Below are 19,854 nucleotides of genomic sequence, written 5' to 3' on the forward strand. Positions count from 1 at the left end.
AGATTCACATTGTCTTCCCCAGTGGGTATCCACATCTTGAGCTGTCAGTGCTGTGGCCCCTCAGCTGTAGTTCTTCAAAAGGAAGAATGCGTGAGGATAAAAAGGGAAAGCAGTAGGCTGGCAAGATTGTTCAGTGAGTAAAAAGCAAGAGAAATAAAAGCAATAGACTGGTCTAATAAGGAAGGTGGTGTGTGTGTGTGTGTGTGTGTGTGTGTGTGTGTGTGTGTGTAAGTGTGTAAGGGGGGTGTTATATGAGTGGTTTACAGGCTGTGGTAAGGATAGTTCAACACTGGTTTTTTTCCCAGTGGAAAAGCCAAGAAGTAGAAGTTATTCAGTCCACAAGACTAGATGTCTTACCAGTGCCAGTCTGCTGTTTGAGTCTGGAGGAATTGTGGAGAGCTGCTTGTTTTCAGTCAACTTTGGAGTCTCTTCAGCAACAGGGGGAGAGACATGCCAGTAGGAATGAGGGCAAGCCAGCCCAAGCAAAGCTTTCATCCTCCATGTCCTTTTATGTGGGCTACACTAGAAGAAGGAGTCCAGAATTAGGGTGAGTCTCCCCCATCTCAAAATCCACTTAGGAAGAATACCTTAGCTAGACCTTGGTAGTACATGCCTTTAATCCCAGCACTCTGGCTAGTTCTAGGACAGTTAGGGCTACACAGAAAAAGCCTGACTGAAAAAGAAAAGTCCTTCAAAAGTGTGCTCAGAAGTTTGTATTTTAGCTTCAGATTCCTGCAGTAGTCAAGTTGACAAGACTGGCCATCACCTCCCTCCAGAAAGGTTCATTGTTATTAGTTCACCCTCTGCTTGTCTCAACAGCATATTTGCTGGAGAAGTCTTGCTTAGCCATTGCAGTTATTATTTCTAAGCTAAAAAGCATGCAGGAGTGTGCATGTGGATACAGGCCATGACCATGAAGGAGATAGGGAACACTGTAGAGAATTGACTTTGTTACTACTCATGTTTAGACGGGGAACAATCACTTGATCTAATGTTCATTGTTGGGTTGTAGGAGAAGTAACATTTATGTAAAGTGTTTTTTAAACTAATTTTATCTTACTCTACTTATTCAGGTTCTGACTCTTTTTATTTTAGTATGTTAGAATAAAAAAAGTGAAACCATGTGATTGGCTAATTCTGTTTCCCTATATGATCAGGAAACAGCCAATGAAAAGGGGCAAGAGGGAGAAAAGAAATGAAGATTTATTGAATGCCTCAAGTAGGCATTTGGGCCATTCCACAGTGTTTTGTTTGTTCATTTGACATTTAATGTTAGTGGGAATAAAGTTCTACTATGCCGGCCAGGCAAACCTCAAATTTCGAGGCTTGAGGATTCTCCTGCCAATTACCTGTGACTACAGGCAGTTGCCAACATATCTTAACTAACAGTTTCTTTTAGAGGGTCTTTAGGATGCCAGACACAGTGCTAGGCATTGTGTATGGAGCAAGAAGCAAAATGTCACTGCTCTTATGGGAAAGGCACATATTGAAGATGAACATAAATAAAGGCATCATCTTGAATTAAGGAGTGCAAAGGAGTACCTGTGGGAGAGTAACTGAGAGGTTCTTCTCTTTATAGCATCATCATCATCAGTCCTCATGAGAGTCTTATCATTATCGTTTTACATGTGAAGAACAGAATCCCAGAGAGACTTAGTTACATGGCCAAGAGCACACATCAAAGGATGACAAGTGATGGATGGAGCACAGCCTTCCAGATGTAGTCAGTTGTGCTCAGTAAGGACTTCAGAGTAAGAGTTGTAGACAAAGTATACACAGATATGTGTTCAGACACACACCCTGGGAGCATAACCAGGCCGAGGAGGCTAAACCCTGATGAGCAGGCAAGGGAATTGGCATTGGCAGGGGTGGGTGGGTAGCAGATCTGTCAGACAGAGCTGTAAGAGTTTGGGCTTTATTCATTGCCATTTACTCACTAGAAAAAATTGAAGAGGATTGTTAATGTGATTGGCTTGTAGTGTTGAGTCCCTCCCTCATACTGCAAATCAAAACCAAGATGTATTTACAGTAAGGAATATTCTACTGGTATGCATGCATTTGGGGAAGTGTGTGTGTGTGTGTGTGTGTGTGTGTGTGTGTGTGTGTGTGTGTTTGTTTAATGGTTTTGTATCTACCTTTTCACTGTAGCTACTTAGCAGCTTCTCTGTGGCTGTGACTTGCATTATGATGGATGGCATGGAATATCCTTTCATGTATTAATTGACCACTTGTATTTCTTCTCCAGAGAAATGTGTGCTCAAATCCTTTGCCAGTATCTTAATTGGATTATCTTTTATATTGCATTGTGAGAGTTCTCAGCATGTTCAAGATGGTGGGCCCATACCAGATAAATGGATTGCAACTCTTTCTTGCCCATCTATGGGTCACCTTTCCATGTTCTTGACAGTATTCTTTGGGGGAACACGTTTTAAGATTTTTGATAAATTGATTTTTTGGGGGGGGGTTCTTATACTTTGTATCATTTAAAGAGATTAGTGCCTACTTCAAAATCATGAAGAGTTATCCTACTGTGAGATTCACATTTTTACCTCTTACATTTGGATCTTTGTATATGCTGAAGTAGGAATGCAGATACATCCTTTTTTATGTTGCTCTTTGGTCATCCCACTGCTTGCTGAAAAGACCATTTTTCTCCATGGAAGCACAGATTTACAATTGTTGTCCTAGGACTTACTAGTGGAGTAGAGAAAAAGTAAAAGGAGAAATAATCTGAGACATGAGTAGCTGGTGTGGTCGTGGCACAACTTGCTGCAATGAGGAGGCTGCTGTTGTAACGTGGGGTATGAGGGAATGGGGGACAGTAAAGTACACCAACATAAACTTAAATTGTCTGTGCTCTTTTCTTATGATGTTTGGGAGTAAGTTAAGACTGTGAGTCAAGAAGGCCAAGCTCTAGTCTCTGTTGAGGAAGGGGGGTGGGGGGCGGCCCAGGGCCATGTAGAACAGAGTAAGAGATAGTCTGGGACTAAGTGGAACAGGATTTTTTTTTTTTATTTAATTTTTTTTTTCAAGAAAAGAGGAAATAATAGTTTGGAAAATTAGTTGGCAAAGAACAACCTACATGACCTCCTTACCCTGAGGATTTGGGGATTATGAAAAAGAAGACTGAAGAGCAGGACATGGTGGAATGTGCTTAAAACTGCAGCCAAGGCATTAGGATCATGAGTTTGAAGCCACCATGGGCAGCAGGGCAACTTAGGAGGTACTGAGGGGAAAAGAAGAGAGCTAGGGAGCCCTGTTTTAAGAGAAGGGCACAGGAGGCATGCCCTCCCCAGACAGATTTTCTTAAGGCACAAAAATAGAAAGCAGAATGTTTGAAAAGCAGCTTGGCTGTGTTGCTGACTAGTTCCAACGCTCCAGATAGTGAAAAGGAGGATGCAGAGAGAGGAGGGCCAAGTATGTGGGAAGAATCAGTGTCATGTGGGTTGAGCAGTAAGAGAAGATCAGGAACCCTTGAACTTGTGTGGCACTTAAGTAAGCAGGTGCACTGCCCAATGGAGTTAGTCCCCTAAGTCTCAGACACATAGACAAGCTCTTGTTCCCAGTGTAAGTGCTTCCTCTTCAACCTCTCCAGGAGAGACATGGCTGTTAGCAGAGAAGGCAGCCAGTGCCAGTGTCTGTTAGTGTCTTCTCCAAGGGCAGAGAGTGGACAACAAACCCAGTCTATCCAAGCACCAACTCTGCTCATGTTCATACTTGTTCTTTTAGGAGAGCACATTTACCTTGCTGAACACAGACTTGGTCCACCTTGAGACTGGCTGGCCTCAGAGTGTGTCTGTGTAGAAAGGGTAGGAAATGTTTGTGCTGACCTGGACCAGCAGAGTTTGCTAGGACCCAGAGTGCCTGTAAGACCACAGCTGTGTGTTTTACTCTCTCATGTATGTGCTCCCTCCACAGGGTCATGTTGGTACAACTGCAACTAAGAAGATCGATGTCTACCTCCCCCTGCATTCAAGCCAGGACAGACTGCTGCCAATGACCGTGGTGACAATGGCCAGCGCCAGGGTGCAAGACCTCATCGGGCTCATCTGTTGGCAGTATACTAGCGAAGGACGGGAGCCAAAGCTCAAGTAATTGTTTCTCTTCTTCTCACCTGCTCTAGTTCCTAGTGGTCTGGTAGCTACCAGATCTGTACTCTTGAGCATGCCAGTCTCTCGAGAAACTCCAGAGAACCAGACTTTTATAATGATCTAGCTCAGAGTGCTCCCCAGGTCTTGGGCCCCGTGATTCTCAGAGTCTGCTTGAGAATAAACTTACAAGTTTCCAGATACGGACATGGAGGGAATGAATTCATGTGGGTAAGAGTAGCATGAAAGGTAATGGGAGGAAACCAGTGTCTGAGCACTTGCCATGATCTGACACTTAACAGGCCACTTCATTCCTGGTATCCTGCTTGTTCTTCCAGACATGAAGGTGAGTGTCCTGATCCTTTCTAGACGTGAAGGAATGACTTAGGCTGAGGTACTTGCTGAAGGTCACTCCAAGAAGATGACAGTCAGGGTATTGTGTGATCCTGCCTGCCTGCAGAAGCAGAACTTGGGTCTGAACCTCAGCTTTCTTCATCAGTGATGACTTTTCTCCATTACTAAACCGTGTTCTTCATTTAGCAGTTATAGTAAAGGGGTGCCACTATGGCTGTGTGTTGCTTAGCTGCATTAGCCCTGCCTGTATCCCTTCCTGACTGATGGCCTTTTAGTTTATCATCTCACCAGCAGCAGGATATGGAACACAGCAAAATATGGTGGGAAATTTCTACTCCCTGCCCATGTTTAGCTGAGTGTGATCCAGTCAGCTTTAGTGTAAAATTTTCTTTCAAGTACATTAAATTTGTACATGTAAATTTTTCTTCTAGTTCTTCTTTCATCTTTTTTTTTTTTTTTCCTTTGTGAAGTGTAGGCCAGCCTCAAACTCAGGACCTTCCTGCCGCAACCTCCTGAGGGCCAGGATTATAGAATGGCACCACTATGCCTAATTGTTTTTGTGTTCTTTCTGACATTGCCCTTCATTTCCCCGGCTAAGTTTGGTTGTAAAGATCATCTTCATTGCTCTATTGACAATAGAGAGCCATTTCCAACTGAGATACTCACTAGTGCAAACAAATGGTCAGAGTTAGCTGCTGTTCTTAGAAAGGTGCTACTTCTCTGTATGAAGTAGAAGTGAGGAACAGGAAAGAGAGCAATACCTGATCTAAAACCCTGGAAATGCTGTTTAGTGTGGCCACTGAAGCTAACAGACATGAGTCAGCTGGCCTAGGGATATATGGCTACTGAGTAACAAATAGGAGCTGAACTTCAACTCCATTTTACAGCTATAGAAACTAAACTCAGGCTAAATAGCTTTTTTAAACCACATAGCAAGTGGCAGGATTGGTGTTTTAACCCAGTAGTCTCTACCAGTGCCCAGTTCTTCCCTACCATACTTACTGTAGTGGAACTGTGTCCTAAATCTGGAAGCACAGGAGAGACCAGCTTCTGCCATCAGGGTCTGTGCCCAGGGTAAATGTCCAGAGTAAAACTGCACAGTTCATAGTGTGGCATGTAAGAGCAGATGGTTTGAGAAGAGCCAGATGTGTCAGAGTCAATATGGGGTCCAGCTCCTTTGATCTTGGAATAGCCAAAGGGAAACCTGAAGGGTCAGCGGTTATGTTGAGAGGCTAAGAAGAAAAGCACAGAGCTGTGGTTCTGCTTGACTCCAGTGCAGAGCAGGGTATTGACATATTTGTAGTAGATACCAGAGACTGGAAGTTTCACATATTTTCTCAGGAATACAAATGAATCCATCACACTACTTTTTTGCTAATTGATAACTATACTTTCTCTGTGTGAATTAATGACATGATTATACTGGAAACTGGAATGTTCTTCAAAAGGTGAGCTATTAAAACACCATGCTACATCTGTTCAGCATAACACTGCTCAGTGATAAGAAAGGAACAAACTGTTGATACACACAACTAAGTCACGTTGGAAAGGTTGCATCTCATGTGATTCTGTTATGTCACATATTCAAAGTAACACAAGTACAAAGGCAGAGAACATATAAGTAGTTTCAGAGGACAAAGACAGTTGTTTGGGAGGAAGAGATATGAAAAGATCTTTACTGTTACATTCTGTTCCCAGTGAAAGTTACATGCACACACGCAGACAGAAACTAAGTAAAATTTAGTCTTGTTACAGTGTTGTGCCATTGTCAGTCTCCTTGGTCTGGACTATAATTACATGCGCTGTCACCATCAGGGAAGACTGCATAGGACTCCATGTGTAGCCCTGGCTGTCGTGGAGCTCACTCTGTAGATTAGGCTGGCCTCGAACTCACAGAGATCTCCCTCCTCTGCCGCACCAGTGCTGGGATTAAAGTGTGTGCCGCCACCCCTGGCTTCAGACAGCAGAATTTAAGACAAAACTTATCCATTCTGGCAAAGTTCATGGTGAAGTGAGAAAAGACTCACCTAGGTAATATAATAATCCTGTGTTCACCTAGCAACATTCATCAAAGGAAGGCATCAAGGCTTTGCTGGCACACTTCCGAAACAGGACGTTTTGGTACACTCCTGCCAAAGCCTATCAGTCAGAGGAGGGGCCAGAGAAGACGACCAGCAGAACAAAGTACAATGAATGGCACATAGCAAATACCATTACTTTATCTACTGATTTTAAAAAGCAAATCAAAACTGGTATGCAGCATTAAAAGAAAGGATACTAGCTGGGCAGTTAGTGCCGCACACCTTTAGTCCCAGTACTCAGGAGGCAAAGTGCTAGTTCCAGGGCAGCCAGGGCTACACAGACAAACCCTATCTCAAAAAACAACAACAAAACAAAAAACAACAACAAAACCACCACCACCAAGCGGGGGGTGGGGGGGATGTTATGAACCAGGAAAAATTATTAGGAGTTGGGGAAGATTGTTTGAAGCACATAAATAAGTCATATGACATTATTTAAGAAGACAGACAATGTGTTGGAGCAACACATGGGATCACAATACTTTGTATATTAAAGCTATTAAGTATATAGAATACTAGACCTAAAAATCATTATTTTTTAGCTTTATCTCTCCTTCATCGTCCCTCACTTCATTGGCTAAATAATACAGTACTGCACACTGAGTTATTCATATAAATGCAACATTTTCAAATAGGAAAACTTTAAAATGTCTTAATTTATCCTTAATTTATCTTGCCACAAATGAAAAGAACAGAAAAGATAAACCTTTTAAATTCAAAATTGTAAAATCCACAGTCTGGGCTAGCACACCTTTTCCTGACATACATATTTAGAGAATTTAAATTATGGTGAAATACACATAATAACATTTTTCATATTTATGAATGTATATATTTCATTTGGTATAGTTTAGCTTTCTTTTCATAGTTGGTGAGAAGAGGCTTTTGCTTTTTTTTTTTTTTCAAAGCAATAAATGACAAACTTTTTTTAAAAAGAAACTTGAAAGGAAGGTTCAAGTAGGTGATCAGCATAGGTTGACCCTACTAGGGTGATCTCTTATGTTACTTTGTCGGCTTCTGTAATTGAGCATGGCCTTCATGCTGACATTTCTCTAATCATCCCATCATCAAATTTTGAATTGCCAAGTTAAGTCTGCCTTTGGGTTTTTGTACTTGTGACACTAGATTCCTTAGTCCTGTTTGGTGTAAGCTAGTCTGTAAAGTAAATCTCCAAAATCCCTGCCTGTTGGGCAGCGTGGGAAGGATTTTCTTTTCAGCATGTTAGTGTTGATGGGCTTGAATAGATCCTTATTTGGTCTTTCCCCGGTGGGCTGGTCTGTGGAAGAGCACTTCATTCACCACGGCCAAATTGCTAGATGCATGTAAGAGCTTTCCTCCAATTTTGGTTTGATTGTCAAGAAAACCATTTATATAAGTGTATTATTAAACTGCCCCAGTGCTGTGAAAACTGCAGCAGCTGACTGGCCCTAGGGAAGGAATGGAGGATTTGGCAGGGATTCTTGGCATCCTTGATTCTTTCTTGTGTTTGTTAATTCTTGTGTAAGATGAACTATAGAATTTAGCTTGATTTCCTGGTTATTTTGATGTACTGATCCTGAGAAACCAGTGGGAAGACAGTAACTGAGACTAATTTAAGTCTTTCTACGTGATCAAATTAAACATTTAGACGTCATTATTCACATTTATTGAAATTTGTTTAGAAAATATGGATTATAAAGTTTTGTGTATATTTGGGTGGCTTACTATAATTTGTACATAGTCTGTGAATTGTGTGTGTGTGTGTGTGTGTGTGTGTGTGTGTATGGGGGGGATGGGTCTTGAGCCTGTAGATCTCAGTATATATTTACTGCAGCAGTTCATTTGATCACTTATTGATGCCTTGGTATAAGGATGAATAGATACAAAGTATCTCTTCATGCTGTCTAGGCTGCTGACAATCTCCTGGGCTCAAGCAGTGGTCGACCCTCACCTCCTGAGTGCTGAAGGCTGTGTGCTCCACCATGCCCAGCTGCTTCACTTCTTGTTATAACAGAGTAACATTGCACTGTCTGTCCTCAGTGCCCCCCCCCTTTCATGTTTCCACTGAAGAGTATCTCTTCCTTCTGATATTTTGGCCATTATTTAGAAAGCTGTTGTACATGTTCCCTTGCCAGTTTGTGTGCATGTGAGTTTTCACCTCATTTGGCTAAGTACCAGGAGCCCAATTCCTGGGTTGAGTGGTAGGATAAGCCTGAGTTGTAAGACGCTTTCAGTTGTCTTTCAGAAGACTCTTGGCATTTGATATTCCCACCAATGTTTGGAGAGAGTTCTGTTATTCAACACCTTTCCAGCATTCCGTACAGTTCACTTTTGGACTATTCTTTAAGGGTATGCAGTGGTCATCCTGTGTGCTAATTTGCAATCCTCTAAGGGATGACTCTGAGCATTTTATACTTGGTTGCTATTTGGTTGCCTGGTTGAACTGTTAAGATTTTTTTGGCTCATTTTGAAATTGTTTTCTTATTGTTTGTATTTTTAGATACAATTCCTTTGTCAGATGTTTTGCAATGACTTTTCTCCCAATGTGTGTTTGTCTTTTCTTCCTTTTAATAGCATCTCTTACAGAGCAGATGTTCTAAATGTTAGTGGATATCAGCTTACGTGTTCTTTTCTTTCACAGATGCTGCTTTTGGTGTTCTTTCCATTTTGTTTTAATTTCTATATTTGGGTGTATATATGTGCATGTGTACTTGTGTTGTGATATATATGTCACAGCATTCATGTAGAGGTCAGAGGACAACTTGGGGAAATCAATTTTCTGTCTCTACCATGTGGATTCCAGGGATCAAATTCAGGTCCTCAGGCTTGGTGAGCACTATCACCTGTCATGCCGTCTTGCTGGTCCTAGAGTTGAATCTAAAAGGTCCTCATATATCCAGGGTCACCTAAATTTTTCTCCTGCATTTCCTTCTAGAAGTTGTATGACTACATGCTCTATGTTTACATCAGTGATCCTGGACTGGGATATCTCATTGGTAGAGCACTTCCATAACATGCACAAGGAGTAGGGGTCCTGGGTTCAATCCTCAGTGCTGCAAGAAGGCAGCAGAGAAAAGGATATGCCTTGGATTCAGCCCGGAGCGGGGGTGGGGGTAGGGTGTCTGAGTTTGTAGATAGCTGTTGCTCCAGTACCATTTGTGAAATGACTGTTCTTTGTTAGACTGACTTTGCCACTATGCTGAAGTTCAGCTGACTTTCTCCATTAGAACCAAGAATGGAGCAATATCTTTTGAATAACAATCCTTTGCACAAGAAAAAGAAAACTCTGTCAGAAACCTGATGTAAACATAGAGCACCAGCTCTTCACACATGGCCACATTTACTCTACTTTATAGATAATTGAGGCATTTTTCTCGGGTAATTTTGACTATTCCTGTTTTTTATGCACAGACTTTAGTCATGGATCATGACTCTTGTGTACACAAGAACACCACCCCCCCATCCTGCCTTTTTCTGTGGTCCCTTAGACACTCATCATTTCTCTAGTCTCTTATCTACTGTTGATGTTTATCAGACTACTGATAGGTGAGCTGCTAAAAAGCCCCAAGAGTTTGCTGTACTCCTGTAGTAGTGTGCCTTTGGAGATTACTGCCATGCCCAGTAGTAGAATTGTCAAGCTATAGCCACAGTGTTCAAAAGAATTTTTTAAAAAAAAAGCTGAAAGTGTGAGGCATGTTGGTCATTTCAAGTTTTAGTCACATTTTTTTAAATTAGCATAAGATGAACTTAAATTTTGTTATAATTTAATATCATTTCAGCATGCAGGGGATATAGAGGTATAGCTCAGTTGGGAGCTTGCTTGCCTAACATGCAGGGAGTCCTGAGTTCCATCTCTAACACTCCATAAAATCAGGACTGATGGCAAATGCCTGTGATCCCATGTGATCCCAGCCCTTGGGAGGTAGAGATGGGAGGATCAGGAGTTCAGAATCATTCTTGATGTCATAGGGAATTGCACATCAGTATAAGTTACATGAGACCCTGTCCTTAAAATAAATAAATAAATAAATAAATAAATAAATAAATAAATAATGAATTAATGAATGAATGAATGAATAAATAAATGATCTGTCACATTATAAAAACTTTTATGTACAAAATACACACTTACAACTCTTGTGGTTATCAATCTTTAATATCTGGTGTTCATTTGCAGTTTAAAGTAGACTTTACTCAGACATGCATTTGAAAAAATGAATAGTGCCACTTGTAGCTTATAGTTGGACAGTGCTGAATATACTGAGCTGTGGCCTAGTTAAGTGACACAGACCACCACCCTAAGGAATATTTGCTTCACTCTACTCCATGTCAGCTATCTACAGCCCTTTATTAGAGTGGTGGTTTTATATTGTCATGATATTATCTCATGAAGCATCAAACACCATCATTTTTCACAGATGCTCAGAAACATAGCATCTTTGTTCTTTGTCAAAGTGCAGTATAGTAGTTAAAAGTTCAGAGTACAAAGCCATAGCATTGGTTTTTAATCTGGTGTTACTGGAGCAGAGTGTTCTTGAATGTGTTACTTAGATTCCAAGCAGTTTTCTTGTGTGTGAAATGTGGTATACACTGTAACAGATTATTGCAAAACAAAATAAAACAAAAGATGAGAAAAATCCATGGTAAATGTGTTTCTGTTACTACTACACACCATTCCCATAGCCACCTACACCTACAAATTTAGTGTTCTCTTATTGCTGTGATACTGATATCTCATAAATGGGTTGCAGTATTTGGGCAGTTTGGACTTTTCTTGATGTTCCCAGCTAGCTTTGCTGTTTGGTGCCTTTGGTACATTCTTTATCTGAGTCTTCTCACATTGAGTGCACACCTCCTTTCTACTCTTTTCCCCTTGCTAGGTTACCACTTGTACTTTTATGTCCTCAGAATCGTCTTTAAGAACCATTTGCTTAAATATATTATTAGCTATTTAGCCCTTCCCCTTTTGCACTACCAGCTGCATTCCTATGCATGTTAAGGCTTCCCATTTTAAACTGGCAACAATAACTTATGTGTTCCTACTGTTCTATAGTCAGGTATGCCTTTCTGCCTTCTGTGGTGATATACTATTTATGATTTATTAAAGCTTGCATGGGGATTCAGAAAGCAAAGTCAGCCACAAGCCACAGAAGCTAGGAGTTGGTGCAATACACCTTTAATCCTAGGACTCGGGGTTAAGAGATAGAGGGATCTCTGTGAGTTCAAAGCCACCCAGATCTACACAAGACTGAATCAGTCTCAAAGAGAATTATAGCTCACACCTTTAATCCCAATATTAGGGAAGTATATAAGACAAAAGCAAGGTCTCAGTATGAGGCATTCATTCTCCAGCCACACTGAGGAGAGGTAACAATTTGAGACTTGGTGAAGAGCTTGTGCATGGATCAGCCCTTTCAGCCTGAGCTAGACGTGAGAGCTAGTGACCAGGTGCTTTGCTCTTCTGATATTCAGCTTGAAACTTGAACCCTAATATCTGTCTCTGGGTCATTTATTTATTAGTATACAGTCTTCTTCTCTTGATTTCCTGCTTAATCTACAGGGCCCTGTGCATCACCTATGCATCTCTACTCCTCACCTTTGGCAGCCACTGACATTTGAAGATTTTATACTCCATTCCCTCAACAAATATTTTTGGAGTCCTAGGCCCTAGATATTAAGGAAGGATAAAATGGAGAACAAGAGAAATCACATCACTTCACTCAAAAACTTAGTGTGTTGGGTAGAAGAAATTATCAAGTGTAATAACACTTTGTATCTGGCTCATTTCACTTATCATTTGTATTCATCCATGCATTTTAACAACATTCATTGAGTATTTGCTATGCCCAGGCATTCTGCTGCTGTGCAAGTGCTGAGTGCAGTAGAGATGGTCTCTCTTTCATGAATTCAACAGTCTCATAAAGGAAATAGGCAAATAAATTAAAATTTTTCAGATAATGAAGCCGAGTGCTTTGAAGAAAAGGATACCATCCATGATTGCCTAGTCTGAAGTCAGGGAGAAAGTCCCTGGGAATGGGCAGCAGAAGTCCTTGGGCTGAGAGAGGCCTAGAGGTGAAATAGTGTGGCAGCAGACCTAAGGCTTGAGGAAGCCGTGGGCTAGTCTGCCTGGAGCACAAAATAATATTTGAAGAAGAAAGTGGATAAGACTAAGAGAAGTGGATAGTCTAGAGTGTTTGGGAGAAAACTCCCAGAATATGGAGGTGAAGTACATCTGGAAGAGCAAGTGCCCAAGCTGATTTGGTTGTCTTATGTGCTGTGTTGCCCTGTGCGGAGATATGAAGCCTTAGAAGAGTATCTTGTATGGCTTTCACAAGGGCAGGATGGTATGAGTTTAGTGTTCTACCTGGTATTTTGATGGTCCTTTGTATTTGTTTGCTGCAGTTCAGAGGGGAGAGACAAACTGGCAGTGTGAATCTGGGAGACCTCTGTGTTGAGATATTCACTGACACCACCAGCATGAGTTAGTGAAAAGAAAAAAGGCCTTGGAAGTGGCCAATGAAGAGCTACGTTGAAACAGAGGGGTCTCTGAAAACAAAGAGGTTCAGAAGTGGGGCAAATGGAGAGCTCAGCTAGGGAGGTAAAGACTAAGCTTACCCAGGGACCATCTGAGGGAAGCAAGAGCAGCAGTACGAGCATGAGCTGGAGTCTGCACTGTTCACTTCTGCACAGATGGTGCCACTCTGCCATGCAAGAGAGGCCTTTTTTAGGTGTCTGATAGGGCAAGTGTCTGCCTTATCATAGACCTTTACTCATCAGAAACTACCAAGCTGAATGGTCTCAACCTGGTGGTGTCCTGCTTCATTCCCCCTTCCCTTTTCTCCTTTTTTTGTTTTGTTTGTTTTGTTGTTTTTGTTTGTTTGTTTTGTTGGTTGGTTGAGGGTTTTTGTTTTAGTTTTTTTCCTCCCCTTTTCCTTTGAGACAGGGCTTCTAGTGTAGCCTTGAATGTTCTTGAACTCACTCTGTAGAACAGTCTGGCCTTGAACTCAGAGAGATTCACTTGTCTGTGCCTCCTGAGTGCTGGGATTAAAGGCATGAGCCAACACCACCCAGTCCCTTTTTTCCTTATAAAACCTCCCTTAGACCACCACAATCCCTCCACATTGCTCTCTTTCAAATTTATAAACTGTTGTTGTGTGTGCATGTGTTCTTAAATACATAAGTTCAACCTGCTCAGAGCATATAATGTTACTTGTATATTAATTTTTAGGGATGACTATTTGGTTTTGGATAACCAGTTGGTATGATCTTCCCTGAGCAAGACTGCACTGCATTTGTCTCATTCCTTCCTCCCACCTAGTTTGCCGTGTCTGTTGGTATCTTTCTTGTTCAGCTCATGTCAGGCAGTCATGGGGACTTTATGAGTCTAGCTGCTGATAACCTCACAGCAAAATCCTTGTTCCTCTGGCTCTTACAGCTTTCTTCCCCTGTTTAGCTGTACCCCCAAGCCTTGGGTGCAGGGCTATATCGTGGGACTGGGTTCCACAAGTCTGCATTTTGATTGGTTCTGGTTTTCTGCAATGCTCTCTAACTGTTGAAAAGAGAAATTTCCTTGATCAGGACTATACTTATATGTGGCAATTGGACAAGTATTTGCAATGTAGTTAGGAATTATGATGGTTTTGTAAAGAGGAGGGAGGGAGCATTGTCAACCCAGGCAAGAAAATTTCATTTAAACTATACATGTATATTTATCTAGTAACTTAAGTGTAGTATAATTATTTTTAGGTAGATAGTAGTATGATGACTTATGACTTTTCCAGACATTCTTACTGTTATTTTACCCTCTTCCTTCCTTCTATATTTATCTTTTTCCTCTCCCTAATCAGAGCCCCCTATTTTCCCCATTTTTAAAAATTTTAATTGTATGTGTATGTGTGTTTTAACTGTATGTATGTTAGTATATCACTTATATACTTGGTGCCCACAAAGGCCAGAATAGGGTATAGGATCCCCTGGGACTAGAGTTTCATAGAGTTGTGAGCTGTTGTATGGTTGCTAGAACTGGGATCCAAGTCCCCTGGAAGAGCAACCGTGCTTTTAACCACTGAGCCATCTTTCTATCTCCTATGTCCTGATTTAAATGATAGACATAAGATTACTGCAGACATTGTAGTTGCTGAGTAGAAGAGAAAGCAAGCCCATGCTCATAGTTTACAAACTTCCAGGGTGTCCCACTGTGTGCTAAAGAATTGTTTGTTGTCTTATTTCTTATGGCAATTTTGGGAGTTACAAAGAATGTTTTCATTAGAGAGAAACTGAGGATTAAAAGTTAAGTAATTTCCCAAGTTCCCATTGTCTTATTAAATGGCATAGGTGGGGAAGGAGAATACAGGTCCTAAGTTAAGATTTGAACTTGAGCTGCCTGTTTCCCTTGCTCTTAAATATTCTGTACATAGAAATGAAACTGCCGCTGCTCCCCCTCTTCCTTCTCCTCTTCTTTGTTTTTCTTCCTTCTCCTTGTTTGTATATTTTTCAAGACAAGATTTCTCTGTGTAATAAGCCCTGGCTGTCCTGGAACTTACTCTATAGACCATTCTGGCCTTGAACTCAGAGATCCACCTGCCTCTGCTTCCCGAGTGCTGGGATTACCAGCCACCACTGCCTGGCTATGAAGCTCTTCTTAGCAGCAGCTGTAGCCAGACTCATAGCAGAGATTCTGCCATCCCTCCCTGCCTCTCTGCTTTCCCTCAAACACTGCATGCTGTCAACACCATCCTAGACCCTATGCTGGACATTGAGTACAAGTAATTATAATCTGTGATCATAAGTCCAGGATTATGGTTTAGACAGATACTAGATCACACATGCTTCCTTCAGTATCATTGAAACTTTGAGAACAATGAGCATCCAGAGAGTTCTAGGGACATAGCCTTTTGAGTTGTCTGGAGCTCTGCATTGCTCTGGAGTGGGAGGAAGTCGAGGAAGCCTTAATAGCAAAAGTGAGGCTTGAGCTAAATCTTAGTGACCTTACTATATAAAAGCATACACCTCCAGGCTGATATTCCACACAGTGGTCAGGCTGATATGTCATCTGGCGAGGGTGTGGCTAAGTCCCAGGTATGTGCTCTGGAATAGAAGTCAGGAATGAGGTGAGCTTGGAAGGCAGCAGAGCACAGTGAAAGGCTTTGTAGAAGGCAGATTCTTTTGCTTTTATTCTAAAGGTAGGGAAAGTTATTAAGTAGGTGACAGTACTGCATTTATGTTTCTGCTGATAGTGGGATTGAAAGAATTTCTACAGGAAGTGTTTATAAAAGGTTATGGGTTTGTGAAGGTCAGAATCCTGCCAATTCTGTAAATTTGTTTGGAAGATTGTCTAATTTAGAATAATACACAGAGCTTTCCAGAAATGATAGAATTAGCAAATAAGAATGTTAATACAATTATAAACTTGTTCAAGACAACAGAGCTCTGTACACAAACATGATGAAAATGGAGTAAGGCATGAAAACATGAAGATTCTTAGATTTGAAGACTACTATAGAAGCTCCCCTGAGAGGACAGCATATAGCAGCTACAAAGGCCTAGCTTCTAGTTAGCAACCAGCAGGTGTTTTAACTCTAGAACCTCAGTTCTGGGGAAATAAAGCCACTCCTGTGTGAGCCACTGCTGTGCTTTGAACCTTAGATAGTTAGCAGTTTTGACCATTCCTTTTATGTAGATTGTGGAGAAATAAAAACCTTGACAGTCTTCAGTTTTTTGTTTTTTGTTTTTTTTTTTTTTTTTTTTTTTTTTTTTTTTTCTGACTTGAGAAATCAACCTCCGAGTTACAACCTTGTCAGTGTCCTCCACTTTCCCTTACTAATGCCCAGCAGACTCTTAATCTTGATCTGCCACCACAGTAAATGCCAAGGCCCTAACATGGAGTGTTCTGGACATCTCAGAATAGTGTGTTCTTTTCTTTTTCATTAAAAGCAAAACAGAACAGTAAGGTTTTACCTGTGGTCATCATACTTTAAAGGATTTTTTTTTTCATTCATTTCCAAAAGATGGGTGCATTTTTATAAGTATGTAAATGGAACATGCCAGATAAAATCAGGTAAAAATCTGAGATGCTTCCTGGAATGCTCCTGAAGTTTTTATGTATGAATTAAATGCTGTCTATATATAGGCTGTGGACTTCTATTACTTAATAAAAGCCATACCAGCCTATGAATAGTATGCATATTGGTCAACTCAGTGAAATACATTTTCCCAATGAAAAAACATTTATATCGGTTGTTAATGAATAAATAAGGGAAACCAAATTGCTATGTTCACTGAAAGTTTGGTTTCAGGGGCTCTCTCTGCCCACAGGATTAAGGTTACTCTTTTTTTTGTTGTTGTTTTGTGTGTGTGTGTGTGTGTGTGTGTGTGTGTGTGTGTGTGTGTATAAATAATTTTTCTTACTTTACATATCAATCCCAGTTCCCACTCTCTCTCCCTCCCATGTCCCCCAACCCCCCCCACCACCACTCCACAGGGAGAGTGATGCCTTCCAGGAGGGATCATCAAAATCTGTCAAGTCATTTGGAGTAGGGTCTAGGCCCTCCCTCCTGCCTCTGGGCTAAGGGAGTATCTCTCCATGGGGAATGTGTTCCCAAAGTCCTTTCGTGCACCAGGGATACATCCTGGTTCCACTGTCAGGATTCCCTTAGACTGCCCAGGCCTTCTAACTGAGGCCCACATTCAGGGGTTCTGAGTCGGTCCAATACTGGTTTCCCAGCTATCAGTCTGTGGGGGGGGGGGTCCATGAGCTCCCCATTGTTCAGGTCAGATGTCTCTGTGGGTTTCTGTTACCTGGTCTTGACCCCTTTTCTTATCACTTCTCCCTCTCTGCAACTGGATTCCAGGAGTTCAGCTCAGTGTTAGCTGTGGGTGTCTGCTTCTGTTTCCATTACCTACTAGATGAGGGATCTATGATGGCATATAAGTTACCAATCTCATTATTAAGGAAGAGCATTTAAGGTAGCCTTTCCACTGTTGCTCAGCTTGTTAGTTGGGGTCATCTTGTAGGTCTCTGGATATGGTATGTACTCACACATGGATTTTAGACATAGAGCAAAGGGTCACCAGCCTATAATTCACACCGCCAGAGAAACTAGGACACAAGGCAGAACCTAAGAGATTCATACAAGGTCCCTCACAGAAGGGGAAAGGAACAAGATCTCTATCTTATTCTTGTTTAGGGTTCAAACCCCCATCTTCCTACAGTGTGGTTGTTTGTCCTTCCAAGCCTACCTATTGTTAAAAACTGAGCCTCTTGTTTCACTCTTCCTGCTTGTTAGTCTAGATTACTGTGTCCTCAGGTCCAGTCAGACAGGAATGTAGTGCTTCCCTGACTCATACTCTTTGTGCCTCATTGTAATCAGAAGACAGATTTGTCAAAGAAATCTTGGCAAAATGAGAATCCTTTTTCATGCTAGACATTTTGCAATGAATATAGTCATTTAATCCTATCAGCAGCAGATAGGATTATTTCCTTTGTAATTCTACAGTTTCATAGTACAGTGGGCACTTCTAACCTGTGGCTGTGCTGAGAAATAAGTTACCCCAGAATAGTGAACCACAGCTGTGGCCTCAGCACTGAGGCCATAAGGCTTGGAGGACTGGGAGTTCAAGGGTTGGGAAACGAAAATGAGAGCAGGACATTTGGAAAGTACAGAAAGTGGAGAGAAAATCCCCATGTGACAAATGTTTCCATAGCCTTTGAAAACCCTTTATACACTTATTTATAGTCTTTGTGAACACAATTAAATTTTTACATAGCTGCAATCATTACTCATCCTTAATTCATCAAAAATGGGATGCCAGTACTCATATCTTGAAGGACTGTAGAAGTACCTCCCCAAGCTATTCATGCGGACACATCCTCTCCTTCTCCTCCACCCCCTAAGAACCATGCCTTTGAAAAGCCATGCATGGTTCCACAAGCTTCACCCTTTGCAAAGCCATTTGTGCTGGCACACCCTCCCGATTTGATAGCCAAGTGTGTAGTTGCACATGCTTTCAGTGTCAGCATTGGTGGCTGAGGCAGGAGAATTGAGAGCTTAAGGCCTGCTTTGCTACATAAAAAGTTTAAGGCCTGCTTGGGCTGCATGATAACTGTCTGAAAAACAAACCTCCTTTCACCTTGACCACCTTGCCTGCTGCTTCCTTCCTTGTCTGAAGATGCAGTGTCTGATGTGTAATACCCAGAGTGTTCCATTTGCCTCCCTTCTGTTAATATATACCTCATTTCTGTTATCGTTTACTTTTGTTCAGGGTGATCTATATATTCATGAACTCATCCACTTAACAAATATTTGTTAAGTACTATGCAAGTGCCGGCCATTTTATTCTTCAGTAAGCATAAAGAGGCTTAGAAGAGCCCATGCTCATTGGGAGAGTAGATGCATAAATAGGAAAAGGAGCTGTGTGACCATGGATGTGCAGAAATAGTGACCAAGAAAGCCAGAGATGCAGGTGATTGTAGAGAAATCAAGAAAAGCTTTTCTACACAAGGTGGAGCTCAGAGGGATTTGTTTAATGGTTTAAGTTACACTAAGGCCTGATGTCATTCATGCAGAATGGAACTGTAGGAAGGGGCCCTTATTTTCCCATGTAGAAAGCTCCAGCACTGGGGTTTGTAGAATTGTTGACAGGGACCAGAGCTGCTTTCCCCACTCCCATTTCAAAACACCACCAATTTCTGATTTGATTAGTAAGTTGAAGAACAAAGGCGTCTGAGGAGGCTTCCGTTCTCTAGACTACTTCTGAACTAGACCTGTGAACTAGGTCATCATAGCCTTGTTTCTTCTCTTCTCTGTCTCCATTCCCCTGCTGTAGATATGAGAAGGACCACATAAATCTTTCTAAGTTCCTAACTAAAAGCAAGACCAAATATTAATGTGCCATGGTTCCTTCTCTTGAGACACCAAGTGAGCATGGGTCCTAAAGCACCTTGGGAAGTCTTAACATAGCATAGCTTTGGCCAGGGAATTAATGGTATCAGGGAGTTCTTGATGTCAGCTCTGTCATTTGTGTGTCCCATCTAATGCTGAACAACTTAAGCCCCAGTAAGCCTGTTTCTTTTTTTGTTTGTTTGTTTGTTTGTTTGTTTTACCTATCGATTCCAGTGCCCTCTACCTCACTTCCTCCTTCCTTCCCTCTCACCCTCCCTCCCTCTCTGTTTGCCTCTCTCCCACCCTCTCATGCCCCCAGACCACCCTCCCTTCCCACTCCCCCCACCCCCCGACTCCACATGTAGGGTGATATCCTCCCTCTTTGCATCTAGATCCTATTTTGGCTCAGTGTTTAGTTGTGGGTGTCTGCTTCTGTTTCCATCCTTTGTTCTATGTCTAAAATCCATATAT

The 19,854-nt window shown here is 41.5% G+C and overlaps 1 protein-coding gene across 6 annotated transcripts in view; it reads left to right on the forward strand.

Annotated features, from left to right (window-relative positions):
• Mapkap1 (MAPK associated protein 1) overlaps window positions 1-19,854 on the forward strand; it is a 226,092-nt gene that overhangs the window by 89,622 nt on the left and 116,616 nt on the right. For all 6 annotated transcript variants that reach the window (XM_051185260.1, XM_051185258.1, XM_051185257.1 and 3 more), the window contains exon 5: window positions 3,919-4,091. In XM_051185260.1, coding sequence (XP_051041217.1) covers window positions 3,919-4,091 — 173 coding nt within the window. The remainder of the gene's footprint in view (window positions 1-3,918; window positions 4,092-19,854) is intronic.

This window comes from Phodopus roborovskii, unplaced genomic scaffold, assembly GCF_943737965.1.
Source record: "Phodopus roborovskii unplaced genomic scaffold, PHOROB, whole genome shotgun sequence".
Classification (NCBI taxonomy): domain Eukaryota; kingdom Metazoa; phylum Chordata; class Mammalia; order Rodentia; family Cricetidae; genus Phodopus; species Phodopus roborovskii.